We start from the raw sequence: 20341 nt of genomic DNA, 5'->3' as shown, positions 1-20341 counted from the left end.
CAAGTAAAAAAAAATTTTTTTAATCACTTAAAAGAGCAAGAAAAGTATCAGAATTCTCAACAGCAGTATACAGAATGATTCTAGAGGATAGCAGCATTTTCAAAAATGTAAAGGACGTGAAGAATAAGCCAAGCTGTCCTTAGAATATCACAGATAAGAATCACAGTTTTAACATACTAGAATTGAAGAAATACAGATTTCACAAGTGAGTCATTCCTAAGAGATATGCTAGAGAATGGCTTCATTCAGTCAAGAGATGACTGGGGAGACTTTGGCAAAAGAACTGATGGTTACTAGTTATATATTTAACTAAAACAACAGTGGGGACAGATTTGGGAGAATTGTATGTAAATGCTATATATTTTAATAAAATAGAAATTATGCATTTTTTTAAATGGGAGAAGAAGAGACTAAGATATAAATAAAATGAGCTTAGGCACTATTGTGTAGGTAATAACTAGGAGGCAAAATATACTGTTTAAAATTGGCAAACAGTTAAAGAAGGTTAAATAAAAAAAGATTAGAGACATTATAAAAGGTATTTGTATAAAGGATACCTCTAGAACAAAAGTATAAATTTTCTTCTATACCAAAGAAATTAATTTTTAGGAGCTAATTATAATATACACAGTATTATAATTTAAAAAAACTGGTAGTATTGAGGCCCAATATATCAGTTATATTAATAAATGTGAAAGACCTTAGAAGAAAAAAATTTGTAAATTGACTTACAAAGCAGGAAACAACTCTGTGCTATATGTAATATACACACAAAATAAATTATTTAGAAAGGCTAAAAATAAAGGAATGAGCATATTTATAATATCAGTTGAAATAAGAAAGCAAGAATTCTGATTCTGCCACTAGACAAAGTAGAATAGAAACCTAAAAGTATTAAATGTGACAAAAAGGGACACTTTTTAATGCTAAAAATCATAATTCACAAAGATACAATAGAAGATACAGAACTTAACAAAGAAGATACATTATGAATATATACACTTCTGAGCAAGCAAACCCAAACCCATAGAGACAGAAGGTAGGTTAGTGGCTGCATGGGACTGGGAGGTTGGGGGAAATGGCAAGGGGACTAATAATAGAATTAAGGAGAAAAATCATACTGTTATTTTCATAAATGCTGAAACAGCCTTTGACAGACTGTAATATCCATTTCAGATAAAAATACTCAAGAAAACAAGAATCGATGGATAGTACTTAATATATTATAAATGTATACATATACATGTGTGTATATGTGTACAACATACACACATGTGCACACACATGCACGCACACATGCTTGATGGAGGATAAGATGCATTCCCACTAAAAGCAAGCTTGCTCATTATCTTCACTACAATTTAACAATCAGTTGGAAGTAATGGCCAATGAATTTAGATAAAAGAAAATAATCAGAGGCATAAGATTTGGAAAAACATGAAACTATCTATTTGCAGATGACATGCTAATATACTTGGAAAACTCTAGAAAATATCAATAAACTAGCTCAGACAACAAACAAATTCAGTAAGGTAGGAGAATATAAAAATCATAATCTTCGTATAACGACAGTAACCAGGCAGAAGACGTGTTAGAAAATGCAATTTTCAGTAGTAACAGAAAAAGGTAATATAACTAGGAGTAAGTGTAACAAAAAATGTATAAGCTAATAAGAGGAAAGTTTTGAAACACTCCTGAAAGACACAGAAATGTAATTGATTTAAACAAATGGAAACACTCCTTATTTATTGGGTAGGTTGACTCAATATTATAAAGATTTTAATTCTCCCTGAGATAATTTATAAATTGAATGTCATCCCAAAGAAATGCCAAGTTGTTTGTTTTTTTAACTAGAGAAATCCATACTGGTGTTCAGATAGAAAAACAAACATATAAAAATAGCTAGGAAAAATCTGGAAGAAAAAAGCAACTATGGGGGCTTCCTAGGTGGCTCAATGGTTGAGAATCCGCCTGCCAATGCAGGGGACACAGATTCTATCCCTGGTCCAGGAAGATCCCACATACCGCGGAGCAACTAGCCCATGTGCCACAACTATTGAGCCTGAGCTTTAGAGCCCGTGAGCCACAACTGTTGAGCCCATGTGCTGCAACTACTGAAACCCACGCACCTAGAGCCTGTGCTCTGCAGCAAGAGAAGCCATGGCAATGAGGAGCCTGCGCACCGCAACGAAGAGTAGCCCCCACTCACTGCAACTAAAAAGAAAGCCCGCACACAGCAAAAAAGACCCAACACAACCAATAAAATAAATAAATAAATTTATATATTAAAAAGAAAGCAACTATGGGAGTTCAGTAGCCCTCCCAGACATTAACATACTCTTGTAGCCTCTATAATTGTAACAGTGTGATACCAGTACATGAATAAACAGACAGACCAGTGGGAAAAAATAGAAAGTCCAGAAGTAGACCCATGTGGATATGGACATTTAGGATATGATAAAAATGACATTTATGATCATTGATGCAAATGTGGATTTGTTTGACAACTGGTTAGGCATTTGAAAAATGATAAAATTGGAATCATGTTAAAAAGCCTTTTTAAATAGATGCATTGAACACACTTACTTTATAAATTCTTTTGGAATTGAATATTTTATGCTGAAAAATGAAACCCATTTTAACCTAGAAGTCAGGTAAAAACATTTCTAAGCACTTAGGAGATAAGCATATTATAAAATTACCTTTCATTTAGTGTTCATACATATATTGTCTTGAGTATGAACTGCATTTATCTTTGCCAACTAATATGTTCTTTTCCTTACTGTTTTGTAGTTTTAGCAAGGTAGTAAATGTCTATAACTATATTAGTTTTGCTGTTTATTGGGTACTAGTTCATCTATTTTAAGTATTTATGCCTGAATTAACCTGTAATGTTATTTAAATGAGCAAATGTTGGAGATTCTGGATGACATAAATGTCTTTTATTTTTCTCTTGAAATGTATTACTCTAATTTGAATCACAGTTTTAACATGAAGTTTGAGATGCTCATATATGCTTTACTTTTTTTTAACTTTTTAGAAAATTATTTTTATTTGCTGCATTGGGTCTTGGTTGCTGCACACAGGCTTTCTCTAGCTGTGGCGAGCGGGGTTACTCTTTGTTGTGGTGCACAGGACTTCTCGTTGCGGTGGTTTCTCTTGTTACAGAGCATGGGCTTTAGTCACACAGGCTTCAGTAGTGGCACATGAGCTCAATAGTTGTGGCTCGCAGGCTCTAGAGCACAGGCTCAGTACTTGTGGCACACGGACTTAGTTGCTCCACGGCATGTGGGATCTTCCCAGAACAGGGATCAAACCCGTGTCCCCTGCACTGGCAGGCGGATGCTTAACAACTGTGCCATCAGGGAAGTCCCTATGCTTTACTTTTGCTAGAGGGAAAATTATATAAACAAAGTAGTTCTAAAGTGGTCACACATTAGTGGTACAATATCTAAGTCTAACTGGCTTGAGAATAATCATTTCTTATCCCTAACAGTTTTTCATTACAGCATCCTCAGTAGATAGATGAAAAAAGATTACTTGAATCAACATTTTTTTTTTTATAAAGTCTGCCTCTTTCTTCCTGCCTCTTTTTTAAAAATCGTTCCCACAGGACTCTTATCCCATATCTTTTTCTCTTGTACTAGCTTTTTATACATGCTTCAGTTTTCTTATTTTAACTTAATAGCTCTTCCTTATTGACTTATTTACTAAAATATATCATCCTTGAAAAGTTACTCTGAGCTCTTTTTCATCTTCATTTCTTCTTTGCATTGTACATATATTTGTTATTGTACATATTGTATGATATTTAATTATTTGTTTGCATGTCTCTTTTCCCTTTAGATTGTAAACTCATTGGGATAAGACTATATCTTATTTCTGTATACTGATATAATAATACTCAGTAATTATTTAATGGATTAATGATTAAAACTTTTAAGCACATTTAATGATTCTAATCCTACAGAATATATTGTGGGCTGTATTATGTGAACTCAGCAAAAACTAGGTGAAATGACTGCAGATATAGGAATTTAATTTTGTCAGTATTTGTCAGATATTCCTTAATATTGTTAAGCTTTATAGTTAGGAAAATATACTAGTTTGTAGAAGGTATGTATAAACTTTCTACTTTTATTGTAGGAAAAACTGATCAAATATGCAACAGATAGTGAAACGGTGGAACCTGTTATTTCACAGTTGGTGACCGTGCTTTTGAAAGGTTGCCAAGATGCAAACTCTCAAGCTCGGTTGCTCTGTGGGGAATGTTTAGGGGAATTGGGAGCAATAGATCCAGGTCGACTAGATTTCTCCACCACTGAAACCCAAGGAAAAGATTTTACATTTGTGGTAAGTTCTGGTAATTTGGAATGACGAGAGAAGTTCTCTGTCCTAATGGGGTTTCTGTATTCTAATACAAGAAGCTATTCATGTTATCCTTAGCAGCAACTTGATCTAAACTAGACAATTTAGGTAATTTCTGAGTTTATTCCTTAATACTATTGCAGAAACCTTTAGCCAAAAACTATAAAGTTGCAGTCCCAGTCTAGTGTGCTGTGTTGTTTTAAATAAGCTTTCTAACCCAATCATGACAAATACTTAAAATCTAATTAATTATTTAAATTTTACTATTTAAACACAATTACTAAGTGTCTCCATGGGCACCTCATTCCCAGGGTGTTTTAATAGTGTGTATATAAAAAGGTTTCCATGGTCAAATGAGTGTGGGAAATCTTGTAAAACAAAGGTAAACAGAACTTTTAATACATTGGGGAACATTATGAATCTCCTAGAGAAGGGTATGTTAAAATTATTTTTTGGAGCTTCTCAGTTGACCAGGGTTCTACAGAATGCAATTTAGGAAATTCTGTATGTACAGTTTTCTTTCTAAGAGTTAAAAAACAAAAAATGCAAATTGCTGGATTTATGGAAAAGTTGAATGAGTCTAACAGTTTATAGTCTAAAAAGCCTTAGATTTGGCTTCTTAGCTACAGATTATATTTTAGTCTTGGTACCAAACTTTGTTTGAACCTTACTGAGCTTTCCTTTTCTAAGTTAAATTCACTTAGGCGACTAAGTTAAATTCACCATGGGATGCGGTACAGTTTAAGAAAATTTATACAAATTTTATCCTATAATTTTTTCTTGTTTTTATTGAGACTGGAGTAGAAGATACAAACTTTGCCTATGGATTATTGATGGAACTAACAAGAGCTTACCTCGCATATGCAGATAACAGTCGAGCTCAAGATTCAGCTGCTTATGCCATTCAGGTAAGAGTGTATATATAGACATTACTGGCTTTATGTTATTAAGTTCTAGTAAGAAAGTTGTAAATTCTATGCTTTAGAAACTTCTTTTTTAACTATCATTTTTATTATCAAAGTAATACAAGTTCTTGACAAAAATTTCAGAGTACAGAAATGTACCCTAACAGATTATTATGCATACTTTGAAATTTTTTCTATGTATATACAAATATATATGTTTTCTCTACGAAACCAGGAGATCATATTACTTGATTTTCTTCTGTGTTTAACAGTCTATCTTGTGTAATTTTCCATGTCAGTACATGTATCTCTAATTCATTCTTTTCAGTGACTTAATATTCAATATGAATGTACCATAATTTGCTTAAGAAGTTTATTTAACACATTTAGGTTATGTTCAGTGTTTCACTTTTACAAAAAATGATTTATAAAACATACATATAATTTCTGAGTACTTGAGTGAATATATTGATACTAGAAATATCCAGAAATTAAAACGTCCCAGAGCAAATACAGAGTTTACATTTGATAGATTTTATCAAAAAAGTTTCACCAGTTTATATTCCCTTGACAAACCTGCCTTTAATTAAAATTTTTAATCTTTGCTGATGTGACATAAAAAAAATGATATTGTTTCATTTTAATTTGCATTTAATTATGAGGGAGGTGTTTGCTTTTTTGTGAATTTTCTCTGTGTGATCTTTTCCCATTTTTCCCTTGGTATTGGTTTATTTTCAATTGATTTTTTAAGACCTATTTGGATATAGTGGAAATTAACCCTATGTCTACCATACATGTAATGAATATTTTTCCAGTTTGACTTTCTTTGCTCCTTTTCATATTTTTTTTAATTAAAAGATTTTTTATTTTGTTAGATATTCAGGTCTGAAATTCATAGTTAGAGGTCTGGGTTAAACAAATTTGCAAGTTTTCATAGTTCATAGTAGAGATGGTATTTAAAACTGTGATTCTGGATGAGATGATCAAGAGAGGGAGTATGTATAGATAAAAAGATTCTAGTAATTGAGACCTGGATAATGAGAGGTCAACTAGAAGAAGAGGGACAAAGTAAGAAAACTGAGTAGGAGCTACCAATAAGGTAGGAGAATGTGGTGTTCTGGAAGACAAGAAAGTGTTTCGGGAAGTATGGACTGATCTAAGTGCTGATCACAGGTGTAATAATTTCAGGGTTGGGAACTGGCCATTGGCTGTAGTAACATAAAGGTCATTGGTAAGCTTGACAAGAGCAGTTTCAATGTAGTTTAGAAAGTCTCGTTAGAGTATTTTTAAGAATATATGGCAAGTAAGAGAATTGACCTATGTTATAAGAAATACTAAAGGAAGTTCTTCAGGCTGAAGGGAGTGACACCAGACAGAAATGTAAAGCTTCAAAAGAAATGAAAAGCATCAGAAATGATAAAATCTGAGTTTTTAAAAAAGACAGTTTTGCCTTTAATTTTTAAAGAAATATATGTAATTGTTTAAAAATTATAACATTGTTTCATGGGTTTTATAAATCTATGTAAATATAAAAGATGGGGGCAATAAATGGACCTATTTATTTGTAAAAAAAAAAAAAAAAGAATATATGGGAAGAGAGGAATTAGAGAAATTACAAAAACTCTTGAGGATGTTGCTATCAAGGAGAATGGAAGAATGAGTTAGTAGCTGGGGAGGAAAGAGGGGGTGAAGATGGGAAAAATAACAATGTGTTTATATGTTGCTTGGGAACAGTTCAGCAAGAGGAGAATCGTGGTGATGTAGAAGAGAAGTGATATAATACTGTTTTAAGTAGGTAAAGAGATTGTGGAATATAATGTACAAGTGAAAAGGGTAGCCCTAATTAAGAACAAACACAGTTCATCTGTAGTAACGAGAGAAAGCAGAGCATATAAGCAGTGATACTGATATTGCCAGGCTGGGGAGATATTAGCATGGAAGTTGTAGAGGTCTCTTGTGATTGTTTTCTCAGTGAAATAAGAAGCAGACCTATAACTGTAAGTATATTAGTGTTCTTTGTTTATTTTTTCTTCCGATTTTATCGAGATATAATTGACATACAGCACTGTGTAAGTTTAATGTGCACAGCATAATGATTTGACTTGCATACATCATGAAATGATTATCACAGTAAGTTTAGTGAACATCCATTATCTCATATAGACATAAAATTAAAGAAGATATTTTTCCTTGTGACTAGAACTCTGTTAACAACTTTCATATGTAACATACAGCAGTGTTAATTAAATTTATCATGTATCATTACATCCCTAGTATTTATTTATAACTGGAAGTTTGTACCTTTTGACTGCTTTCATCTAATTCCCCCTCCTCTAACACTAAGAGTATAAATGGTCCCTGAACCAAAAAGCTAAGGATTGCTAATTTACTAAGTCTCTTATTAGAGATTGATTACAAGGACTTCTGTAGCCAGAATGACTTTGTAAACATCAGAAAAAGCTGGGTTCAAACAAAATTTTAATAACATTTTAAAGTTAAATGAAAATGTTTTGAATATTTCTGTATTTGAACTTTAATATACTTCCTTACTTTTATTGAAAAAGACTAAATAGAAGTATAAAGTACATGTTCTACTAGACAGTGTTTATACTTTATGATTATTAGGAATACATCTATTGCATATGGTCCTTTTCGGTGGAATTAGAAAGAAAGAATAGTAGGTGGTGGAAGACATAATACCCTAACATGTTTGTCTTGTTTTAAAGATTGGTATTAGAGACAAAGATTCTTTCTTTTCTTCATCTATAACATCCCAGTTGTTTTATTTTCAGGGAAGTAAAATATAACCATTTCATTGCTGGACTTAGATAATAAATTGGTCTTTAACATTTACATCTTATTTTCAGAATTTTAAACTCAGTATTTTATATCTAGAATTTGGGATATCTCAAATTTTTGAACTATTTTGGATTTGTAGTTACTTTCATTAAAATTCGGAAAATGTCAAATTCTAAAAATTCTGCAAATGTAGAAAATTCCAGTTTTTCCTCCAAATAGCTTAGTCGTTTATTTCAATACATGTTATGTATAGCACACAAATTGCATGTTCAAGTACTACCACAGCTTTGTGACCTTGGCTAAGTCACTTAAATGGTTTTAAGCATTGAGATAAATGTCCTAAGCAAGTTCGCAACTCCAAAGTTTTGTAATTTTATGTATTTTTCTGTGTATTTTTGTAGCTGTAACATGTAGAATGTTGATGGATGTAAAGGCTTATCTGTTTCATTGATGATTTACAACCGTAAAATATGTATTTGTAGGAGTTACTTTCTATTTATGACTGTAGAGAGATGCAAACCGATGGCTCGGGTCACCAATTGTGGAGGAGATTTCCCGAGCATGTTCGGGAAATACTGGAACCTCATCTGAATACTAGGTCTGTAGACTCATTAGAACTATTTTTATAAAATGGTTTTTAACTTTATAAAATAAATGTTAATTTTGATATAACTTTTTAGCATTAAAAGGAATTTTAGTATGTTCTAATATGTATTTTTCCACTATGATTTATGCTTATAATATTGTCAAAATGGGAAGTACAGTCTGCTCATTGTTTAAGTTCTGTAACTTTAAGTATTTAGACAAATTCATTAAAGCTGAAAATATAGATTTTTTAAAAATTAAACTGTCAGTAGTACTTTGAAAAAATCTACTTTAAATTGAATATGAGTTGAAACTTTTGATAGGTCTAATTAACACAGAAATTTAAGAGTTTGAAGCTAGTTCCAAAGCCTTTAGTAATCCCAGTTAGAGATTAGAGATTTCTTAGCCCTACCAATTTCTCCTCATGAAAATATTTTCTCCTTCTACTTTTAAAAAAAGTATTTTCTAACCTTTTTTTCTCTCCATTTTAATAACTTTGTTAGGGATGATGAAAGTCCGCAAATTATTTTTACTTAGAAACTTTAATTTTAGGTAGTCTAAGACACAAGCTTGTTGGATATGTGACCTTGGCTGAATTACTTTAGTTTTTGAGCCTTGGTGCAGTACCTAGACATGAGGTAAAATTCTTTATAAAAGCCCTTAAGTATGTATACTTATTTGCTAGATACCCTTTAGTATTTAGAAACCTTTTAGACATCATTTTATTTCTTATGAACAGCATTGTTTAAAGATATGTTTTATGAATATGAAATGAAAGTTTGTTTTTTCTTTTTTGAGGACTCCATACTTTTCCATTTCTTTATATTTTATAGCACATATAGATGCTTATGAATTTCTGTGATCTTCTGGAAAGTTTATGGCCTTTAGAGTCACGCAGACCTAAATTTGAATCTTGGCTCTGCATTTGCTCACTCTAAAATCTTGGGCAATTTACTTAATATTTCCAAGTCTCAGTGTTTTAATCTTGAAAATGTGGATAGCTCTAATTACCTTATATGATCGTTAGGAATAAAGAAGATAATATTAAAAAGTACCTAGCAGATTGCGTGACATTTGACTTATACTCAGTAATAAATGCTTATTCAATGTCAGCTTGTTGAATTTTGCTTTTTTTGGAAGAGGTAGGGTGGCTATTCTGTACTTCATATGAAGTAGAAGCCAACATTTCTGCCTATTTGTTATCCAATTTAATATTTTATAAGAAGCCAACATTTTCTGCAAACTTATTCTTTCATAAGACCATTTAAGTGGTCATTTATAAGAGTGATCTTAGCAGAGCAATGAGAATTCTTACGATCCTTCTACTTTTATATTTGAGAGTTTGAAGGAACCTCTCAGATGGTCCCTCAGTGGTAGAAGTTAGATTTATCTAGCTGGGATCTGCTCATTGAAATTGCCACCTCATAAATGTAAGAAGTCAACAGAGAGCAATATTAATGGAATTGACCCACTTTTGTATGAAACACCAAGATACCAGGTTAGCCAAGAGGACAGTTCTATAGCTTGGACTGCATGATATTTTCTCCAGAGGACCTGAGAAAAATAAAAGACTTCCTAAAAGCATATCTTTGTTTTTGCTGCTTTGAAGTTATACTCCTATGCTTTCCTTTAATTTTTTTTTTCACTTGGGCTATTTATGTGCAGTCACTAAACCTGAATCAAAGAGATGGCTATGTTTGGGAGATTTGATTTTTAGAACTAGATAGATCAACTGCAGTTCAAAATTGCCACAGAAATAATTTTAGGAGAAAATATCAGGATGTGTCTTGACAGAACCAGACTTGTACCTCAGTATTAGTAGTTTTCTAACTAAGTTCACCATAAAACTTGGTAAAATCATCTAGAGAATTATATTCATGATGATGCAAAATAGTGATGCGTAACTGAGATTATTGGATTTTTTAGTTTTTAACAATTTGTGATACAGTGAAATACGTAATGTTTGCTGAGAACCTTGATTATAGGGCATAAATTATATTTGTCATTTCCTAACCTTACACTGGCAATTTAAAAAGAACCCACTCACCTCAAAAAATTGCTATGCACATGTATGAGCCCTCTTTGAACATGTTTAAATGTTAGTGCTGAGTAGCAAATAGAAAGGATCATGTTGAAGTTATATAAGAGAGAAGCGATAATTGATACAATAAGGACCCCGAAGAGCATCTGAAGTGGTAGCCATATATCTAATGGGAGATTGGATTAGAGGAAGTGAAAGCTCTTTCTCTGTAATAGGGAAAGATAAAATGATGGATAGAACTTAGCTAATTATACAGATTTAGTTGTGGGATTGTGTTCATGGTTTCTTTCCTTTTTTTAAAATTAATTAATTTATTTATTTATTCATTCATTCATTTATTGACTGTGTTGGGTCTTCGTTGCTGCACACGGGCTTTCTCCAGTTGTGGCGAGCAGGGGCTACTCTTCGTTGTGGTGCGTGGGCCTCTCACTGCTGTGGTCTCTCTTGTTGCGGAGCACGGGCTCTAGGCACATGGACTTCAGTAGTTGCGGCACATGGGCTCAATAGTTGTGGCAAATGGGCTTAGTTCCTCCGCATGTGGTATCCTCCTGGGGCAGGGATCGAACCTGTGTCCCCTGCATTAGCAGGTGGACTCTCAACCACTGCACCACCTAGGAAGCCCCAATGGTTTCTTTTTTTCCCTTGAAGTAAGAGGTATAGGAGATGAGTTATTGGCTAAAGTGGCAGTGGTGTTGGTATAGGTGATGTGAGAAGAATAGTGATGATTTGAAATAGCCACTGTGGAAGATAGAAGAAAGAGCTGATAAGGAAAACTTAGGAGGATTTCTGGGCAGCGTAGAGATCCCTTGAGTTTGAAGACTAAGATATGTAGTAGTACTAATCTCATAAGCAGTTTAGTGATTTTTCCTCTATCAGTGCAGTGGCCTAAGTATCATTTCAGTGAAGGCAGGCATTTAGACTGATCCAAGTTTGGGAGGTTGGCAGCTGGGTACAGCTGGTAAAGACAATGTGGCAGTGGAGTGCGCAGAGGATATTACCAAGAGAGTGCTTGAAATGAAGGACCATGGAGACCAAGTTGGCTAGGGAAAGTGGTAATTAAAGGAGGGTATTATAGATCAGGAGAGTTTAGCAGAGTCAAGGGACAGAAGATCTCAGTGAGAGAGAACAGATATGTCAGAATAACTGGATGAGAGAACTGGAACTTTGGGAAACTGTGGCCATAAAGTGAGGTCTAAATAGTACATTTTGGAAGTGAAGACGTTTCTCTGTATTGGCAAGGGAGTCTCGATAAAGAAGTAGAGGAGAAAGTCATTGAGAAGTTTTCAGTTTGACTGGATAGTCCAGGCAGACATTGAAGTCACTCAGGATGATAAGACTTGGGGAAGAAAGAAAACGCTGAGCAATCTACTAAATTTATCAGTGAGTTTGGTAATCAGCGAGTTTGGTAGATGCCCATAATGAGGAATAGAGAATAGTATACATACCTAGGTGGCTTGAACCTGAAAGGAACACATCTTTCTTGTACAAGGGATGGAAGGATCTGAAAGGAGCACTGAGGAAGGAAGGAGGCAGACTAAAACCCTTTGAAGTACTTGGGGTGTGCAAGAATGACCTACTACCCCGCCATTAAGAAGGCTTTAGGGAAAGTAGGGTCTTTAGCCAGATTTCAGTAAAGGCAAGGCAGTAGTGGGGTAGTTGGTGAAAGAGTTGATGTAGTTTCTTATACTTTTTTTCCTCACTAAAGTTCTAAACAGATGGATGTATATTTATTTTTTTAATAAACAATTTTTAAAATTACAGATATAAGAGTTCTCAGAAGTCAACAGATTGGTCTGGAGTAAAGAAGCCAATTTACTTAAGTAAATTAGGTAATAACTTTGCAGAATGGTCAGCATCTTGGGCAGGTTATCTTATAACAAAGGTAAGAGAACTCTGTTCAGAATTTAACTGAACAGAAATTGTAAAGGAAATGAGAACATCTATCTGAATGCGTAGCACACACAGTAGGAATTGAAATATTTGTGCTGATGGTGATAGAAATTTTTGTAGAAAATGTTTACTACTGGCGAGTAACAATTTTCCTGTTGTTACTAGTAACAGTTTCTGAGTAAGAAGGTAGTTGTTTTATCAAGCAAATTACTGTGTTCTTAATGTGCTTGTAAAATGTCTGTTGTGTTATGTCTGTTCATTTTATGTTGTAAAATAATACTGTTTATAGTATGTAAATGCTTTATCAGACTTTTTTATATAATAAAAAGATTTTTTAGGTAATAAAAAGATATATTATTCCTTAGTGGCTACTTATGAAAGAGGATACATTATCTGAACTTCCTCCAAAATAGAAGTAAAGGTTTTTTAAAAATAAAATTTCATGGAAAAATAGAGATTCTGTTTCTGATGTTTTCCTAATATGAAATTTTATATACCTAACAGACAAAATAGTACCCTTGAGTTCCCCTAAATTGTTTAAGGCATATTTAAAATTTCACAACTTTTGTTTTTAATTCATATTTCTATTAGTGTTTTAAAATATTATAATAATTTGTATCTGGTAATTTCAAGAAAGTCTCTTATTTTTTAATGAAATATATGTAAAATGTTAAATTAATACTATTAATTTAATTACTTTCAGCTGTGGAATATTTTATTTAGTTGTAGTTTAGTGTTTTTTTTTTTCTTTTTTAAAGTGAAGGATTTATGTTTGAAGAAGGAAAAACCTTTAAACTTTTATAAGTGAACAGTAATGTTGGTAAATTGAAGGTTAGATCATACCAATAAAATTTGACTCTAACACCAAGGAATTTAATTTTTCATTTTCTTTCCTATAGTTAATCACTATTTATTACTTAATAAAAATGTGATCTTGTACTTAATGTGCTGGCCCAGACAATACTTTCTGGTTACTTGCCTCATCTATGTGCTCAGGGAATAAATATACTAAATTTAATGTTAGCTGAGTAAAATATACTGTAATTAGGGAGATTAATTTGTAACAGAACGTGATGCATTTAAAAATGAACTGTAAGGGGGAAAGACCATTTTTGCTGAGATAGTTATCAGCCCAGGTAGCTACACTGCCTGTAGGGGTTTCAGCAGTTCAGGTACTTGACCAGAAGGGTGGTGATCTGCAGTCCTCCCTGCTTTAGTGCCTCTCTTCATAGGAGAATACCCACTCTGCAATGATAAATTAGCTCACATGTTGTTTTTTGGCATTAATCAAAAGAATAAAATGTATAAAACTACTTACTCTCTAAACCATTGGAGTTTATAGGTTCGGCATGACCTTGCCAGTAAAATCTTCACCTGCTGTAGCATTATGATGAAGCATGATTTCAAGGTGACCATCTATCTTCTTCCACATATTCTAGTGTATGTTTTGTTGGGTTGTAATCAAGAAGATCAGCAGGAGGTGAGAAATATCATTTTATTTGGTTTCTGTTTGTCCAAACATTTGTGCAATGTAATTAGTATTAAAAAGGCTACATATTAGTAGCAAATGTAGATCAGTGTGTGCTATGTATGTACATATCTAAATGCTTGCAAAATCCTTTTTTAAACTTTTATCAGAGTTGTATAATGCTTAGTTCTTATCCTTCACGTATTTGGGGTTGTGTATGTGTGTGTTCTTTTTAAATAATTGGTAGGAGTTTGATATGTATTCTGGATAGCAGTTTGTGCCAGTCATATCTTAAAAAAATTTTTTTCCAGTTAGTGGTTTTCTTTTTAACCTTTGTATATACCTTTTGCCATGTAGAAATTTTAAATATAAATGCCAAATTTATAAATCTTTTATAACTTATGAATTTTAAGCCTTTTATATGATGCCTTCTCTTATCCAATGTCACGAGCATATTTTCCTACATTTTTTTGATCCCTTTGTTTTTACATGCCCTTCAGTTACTCTGCAATTGATTTTTGCAGATGCTGTGAGAAAGTTTTAAGTTTTGTTTTCTACTAGTTAACAAATTGTTTATATCATTGATTGAATAATCTAGAAGAATTTTTAAATATTTTTGTATTTACCTTCATGACTCTTTTACAGTGTATTTTCTTTTCAGAGAAACATTTTATTCGCTTAATTATACATGAGAAAGATAATTTATTATTAGTCCATGGTGGATTTTTTTCTTTTGAAAATTATTGCCTTAAAATGGTTAGTCTTATATGTCAGGTAATAGTAAAATGATGTTATGTAGACATATTATTAACCATAAAATGGTTCTTCTTAGGTTTATGCAGAAATTATGGCAGTTCTAAAGCATGACGATCAGCATACCATAAGTACCCAAGACAGTGCATCTGATCTGTGTCAACTCAGTACACAGACTGTGTTCTCCATGCTTGACCATCTCACACAGTGGGCAAGGCGCAAATTTCAGGCACTGAATGCTGAAAAATTTCCACAAGGCAAATCAAATAGGGATAAGGTGGACTCCATGGGTAAGTCATAGCTTGTGTATACTTCCTTCCCTTAATTATTAACCAGTTAGCTCCTTTCTGTATCAATTCTGTGATTTACGCATTAGCTTTTAAAAGACCTATGTTTTCTTGCATGCCTTTTTTCTTTCCCTGAAGGTGGCCTTTTCACTGAGAAAAAGCAGTGTATTTATAGTTAGAAAACCTCTCTTTAAATTCTTACTGTCACTTCCTTAGGCAAAACACATACCTAATTTTTCTTTGCATAACATAGTGTTGATTTTATCTCCCTTGGAAGATTGAGGATTAAATGGGATGATGATTATATAAATTGTAAAATGTGTATATATATATGAGAATAGTGAAGTGTTCACTTTTTCATTTATAAGATTACTTTTCACATTTAAGTTTTAAATTTCATTCATTTCATGGCCTATTTTGTTTTTCTTTTTTTTATTCATTTTATTCTTTTTATTCTTTTTTTCCTTGTCTCTGGTAGTGTTTGATATCCAGCAGGCTCTCCAAATATACTTACTATATGTTACTACCCTACACCCTGCTACACCAACTATCATGCTATTTTTTTCCCTGTGATATTACAACTCCCACTAAAGTGACTAAAAGAGGACTCTCATTAGAGTTTAAAATGACACTTGCCCCTGTGATATAAGCATTTGGTGAGAATAATTATATTCATCAGACATTAATAGATACTCAACTTTTGTGTTTTTCATTCTTGCAGCAAGTGGGTAAAGTATATGATCCTTCTGCTTCTTGTATACTTCAGCTATTTTAGTGGGATCACATGATTTTCCCCTAAAGCTTTGAAGCTAATTGGAAAAAACTGACTAAGACCCTTAAAGAGGCCTTCACTTCCGTGAAGTTCTTAGTTTGTAGTCATCTCTCTCTTGCTGTTCCTGTATCTGTGGAAGCATGTACATTCCTGTTGTTAAGCACAATAGTTTGCTATTTCCTAAGATTTTTTGGACTTACAATTAATTATCTATTTAAGGGAATGTTTTTGTCTACAGTATGACTAATTATTGATGTATTTTACATTAATTCAACAATTAAATGTTTGTTTCTGTTTCTGCATGTGAAAATGGTACCCTAAAACCAAACACAAACTCTGTCATTACCAATTCTTACTAACATTGTGATGAAAATTCTAGCTTTTAAGAGTAACATTTGTAATGTTTCAAAAGTACAATACTTTAACATTTCTCATAATTTGAAGTGATTTAAAAATTTTGATGGAAGTAAGGAACTTATTTTAAATACAGTTTCTTTTAAATTTACTATCTTGATTATGAAATTTGTTTCTTGTTTTCTACATGCTGTTATGAGTCATTATTAAAATTTATAAGTTTTAAATAAGAATTTTTAAAGTGGACAGTCTAGAAGTTTCTCAGATCTTTTCTTAGACTCTTTAAAAATATTACCATTTTAAAGTATTTGTGATTTTTACCTGAAAGGCACTTTTACTTTTTTTCCCATTGTAATAGTTAATATTGTACGTATAGCAACACAGGAAAAAAAACAGATTAACAAAGAATTCAAAACTTTAAAAAGAAGGCTATTTCCACAATTTTGCTTTTTCCCTACTAATAGTTATAATTTATTAGTGTTTTTATAGTTAATAATAAACTCATCTTTGTATCTTTTGTATCTTTAAATCTCCTCAACATTTAATATAAAGTTACATTTAATCATCACAACAACATTGTAAGGAAGGCAAGACAGATACTAATATTTCCCTTTTATAGATGAGGAAACAGAAGCTCCGATAAGTTAAATGACAAGGTAAGTAATAATGATGCTGTTTGGAGCAAGAATCCTCTGAGCAATCATCTGGTCTATAGTAACATTCTAAATAAGATACCCTAATACATTTAGATTAATTTATTTCATGAAATAATTTTAAAATAAATAAATTGAAATTTAAATGGATACTTTTAAATTTTCATGTTCTAAATCTTTAATTACTCAATTATCTTTTTATAATCTAGTATCTACTGTGGATTATGAAGAGTATCAGAGTGTAACTCGTTTTCTAGACCTCATACCTCAGGATACTCTGGCAGTAGCGTCCTTTCGCTCCAAAGCATACACACGAGCTGTAATGCACTTTGAATCATTTATTACAGAAAAGAAGCAAAACATTCAAGAGCATCTTGGATTTTTACAGGTTTGAAATTAATATAGTGAACTTAATAATGATGTTTAATATTGCCAGTCTTTTTAGGTTGTTCATTTTATTGGTTTAGGCAACAATACTATGACTGTTGGGAAGAAAAGAAAGTAAGTAAGAGCCAGTGGGGCTAATACAGTGGGTTAAATAAGAGGTCAAGATTGATGGGCTTCTTTTCAGAAGGTCAAAAAAGCAGAGAGAACTGGAAAATGAGTAGCTTCTTGTCTTTGGGTGATTAGCCCTCTCCTGTCTTTGTTTTCCTCCTTGTCTGGCTTTGAGTCTCTTGTTCATTGTTCAAGTTATTCCTTTACAAGGACATTCAGCTCCGTTGTCTTTCTTCCTCTGTGTTGTATTTACTTTTTAAGACTCCAGTCCTGGATAAACTCACCCATCTGCCTTCTCAGTGTCTGCATGTAAGCAGCTGAACATCACTGGAGAAAAATCACACAATGGATTTTTAACTGGTTTTCCTTTAAATTCATAATCTCAAACATCAGTGGGACTCCTTAACACTGCCTTCAGTCTTTCTGTGTTTCTCTAGTAAAGATTACTTTCCCGTTCTTCAAGATGCCTGTTTCTTGCCTTCTCATCATTTCTCTGCTTCCACCTTACTTACTCTCAACTGATGATCTTGCTACATTGTTCATTAGGAAAATATCAGTAGAAGCTAGATGTCTACCAAATCTGAAAATATATTGGCTTCTGCACCATATTCTTTTTCTTCCCTTCTCTTTTTCATGGGGAAGGATCCCTTCCTGCCAAAATTCAGTTCTACTTTTGTTCTTGATTTCAGGGATTTCACTCTTTCAGATATTCCTGCTTTCTCCAATATCATTAATTTTTCCTTCTCAACCAGGGTACATAGAGCATATAGACATGCTCTGGTATCACCTATCTTAATTTTTTATGAATCCCTTGATCTTACAGTATTTTCTTCAGATACTTCCCATCTTTCTGTTTCCCTCCACAGTCAGTTTTTAAAAGAATTGCCCATCTTCTCCATATTCTTTCTTTGCTTCCCGTTTACTCTTTGCCCATTCCAACAAGAGTTCTTTCTCCATTCCACTGATTCTACTGTCACTAAGAAAATAGGTGGCCTCCATGTTACCAAATCCAATAAATGCTTCCCAGTCCTCATTTTCTTAACATCATGGCATCACTTGACCACTTCTTTATTAAGATATTTTCTTTTCTTCCACAACTTCTGGGATGCCACATTCTCCAGGTTTCTTCAAACTCCTCTGGTTTCTCCTCTCAGTTTCATTTGCTAGTTCTTCCTTGTCTATAAATATAGAAGTACTCTAGTGTCCTTCCCCAGTCCTCTTTTCTTCTCTCCCTCTATTCATTTCCTAAATCATTTCATCCTTTCCCCTGCCATCTTTGTGCTAATTACTCCCAAATTTTTATCTTCAGCCTGAATAACTCCTTTGAACCCAGATTTAGTGTCTTGTGTTTCTTGAAAGCATCTCAATACCAATATATTAAACTTCTTTAAAATGTTTTTACTCGATGATGGGTAATGACTTAGAGGGCCAGGATAGGGAGGGAGTCACAAGAGGGAGGGAATATGGGGATATATGTATAAATACAGCTGATTCACTTTGGTGTACCTCAGAAACTGACACAAGAGTGTAAAGCAATTATATTCCAATAAAGAGCTCAAAAAAAAAATGATGATTGGATTTAACAAAAAGTACTGGTATCATTGATAAGTGAGGAAAATCCAACATATGCCTTGTTTCAATGTTATTAACATAAGCAAAAATATCAAAAGCTTTCTGTGAGCATCAGTTATATGAAATCTGCAATAAAATCTGTTGTATATATATTTTATTACTATTTGAAAATTGTGTGCTGAATAATCTTTGTATCAGTAAAAGTTATAATAGGTATAAAAAATTTTTAAGTTTTAAAATGCAATAAACTACAACTATACTCAACAGAATTTATTATATATTGGATTTTTAAAAGAGTTCAGGACCTTGAGATTCTTTACAGCTCTCATTATCAATAACAGTTACTAGTGTAGATTTGTATTTAAGTGGAATATGAGTGTATTGAAGTGGAACAGAATGCCTGGAAATAAGTTTGTAGTTCCGCTGTGAATCTACCATGAAACAAATATTTAATGTTGCTTTGAGAAAAAACTTCTTATATGCTTTTTTTGCATAAACTGGTGGTTTTGTAGTTTTATTTCCAGTTGTGTTTTTTTCCTCATTTTATTGTTTTTTTAATGATTGAACAAAGAAACTGTATGCTGCTATGCATGAACCAGATGGCGTGGCTGGAGTAAGCGCAATTCGAAAGGCAGAACCATCCCTAAAAGAGCAGATCCTTGAACATGAAAGCCTCGGCTTACTGAGGGATGCCACTGCTTGCTATGACAGGGCTATTCAGTTAGAACCAGACCAGGTAAGAAATTAAATGAAAGGCAACATAATAAAAAAGAACTCTGAACTAGAAGTCTGGAAACCTTAATTTCAGTACTGTCTCTACCAGTGTCACTGTGTGTCCGGAAGATATTTAACCATCTCTGAACTTGAGTTTCCTAATTGATAAAATTAGAGATGTGCTAGAGGATCTCAAAGATCCCTTCCAATACCAAATTTCTATGACTTTACAAATCGCCCAAATGAATGAGATTTATTGTGAAGTACACTTATGTTAAACTGTATGTTCGATTACTCTAAAATTGATACAGGGGCCCAGCGCACCCCAGGGCCTCCCCCGGTGAAGGTGCACCCGCTGGCACAGCCCAGCAACCCACCTGCTGGACCTGCGGCCTGGAGGGGGTGGGGGCGGGGGTGGCAGGGGTTTGTATAATAAAGTGTCACTTTTCCACAGGGAGAAGAAATTGATACAATTTTAGTTTGCTATTAAAAATATAAGACTTGCATCAATTTTAAATAATAATAGTGATTCTCTGCAGCCTAAGAAACTTTTTCAGATTACACATGCCCCCGTCACCAACTGGGAATCTCTGAAATGGTCCCTTAGAATCACTGAGCTACAATTACTAATGGAGCATGTTTCATATCTCATGTATGTGGGAATAGGAAAGGGGTTTAGAATCAT

General features: G+C 33.1%; 1 protein-coding gene across 5 annotated transcripts in view; it reads left to right on the top strand.

The window, feature by feature from the left end:
• ATR (ATR serine/threonine kinase) overlaps nt 1-20341 on the top strand; it is a 104212-nt gene that overhangs the window by 44535 nt on the left and 39336 nt on the right. For all 5 annotated transcript variants that reach the window (XR_009054237.1, XM_057738245.1, XM_057738246.1 and 2 more), the window contains 8 exons: nt 4147-4353; nt 5163-5276; nt 8555-8670; nt 12460-12580; nt 13931-14068; nt 14889-15099; nt 17085-17263; nt 19514-19678. Coding sequence is in view for 4 of the 5 variants with exons in the window: in XM_057738245.1 (XP_057594228.1) it covers nt 4147-4353; nt 5163-5276; nt 8555-8670; nt 12460-12580; nt 13931-14068; nt 14889-15099; nt 17085-17263; nt 19514-19678 (1251 nt within the window). In the remaining variant the exon portion in view is untranslated. The remainder of the gene's footprint in view (nt 1-4146; nt 4354-5162; nt 5277-8554; nt 8671-12459; nt 12581-13930; nt 14069-14888; nt 15100-17084; nt 17264-19513; nt 19679-20341) is intronic.

The sequence above is a fragment of the Hippopotamus amphibius genome, chromosome 6 (genome assembly GCF_030028045.1).
Source record: "Hippopotamus amphibius kiboko isolate mHipAmp2 chromosome 6, mHipAmp2.hap2, whole genome shotgun sequence".
Taxonomy (NCBI): domain Eukaryota; kingdom Metazoa; phylum Chordata; class Mammalia; order Artiodactyla; family Hippopotamidae; genus Hippopotamus; species Hippopotamus amphibius.
The sequence above is the reverse complement of the archived record's forward strand: the minus strand, read 5'-3'. Positions and strand labels throughout refer to the sequence as shown.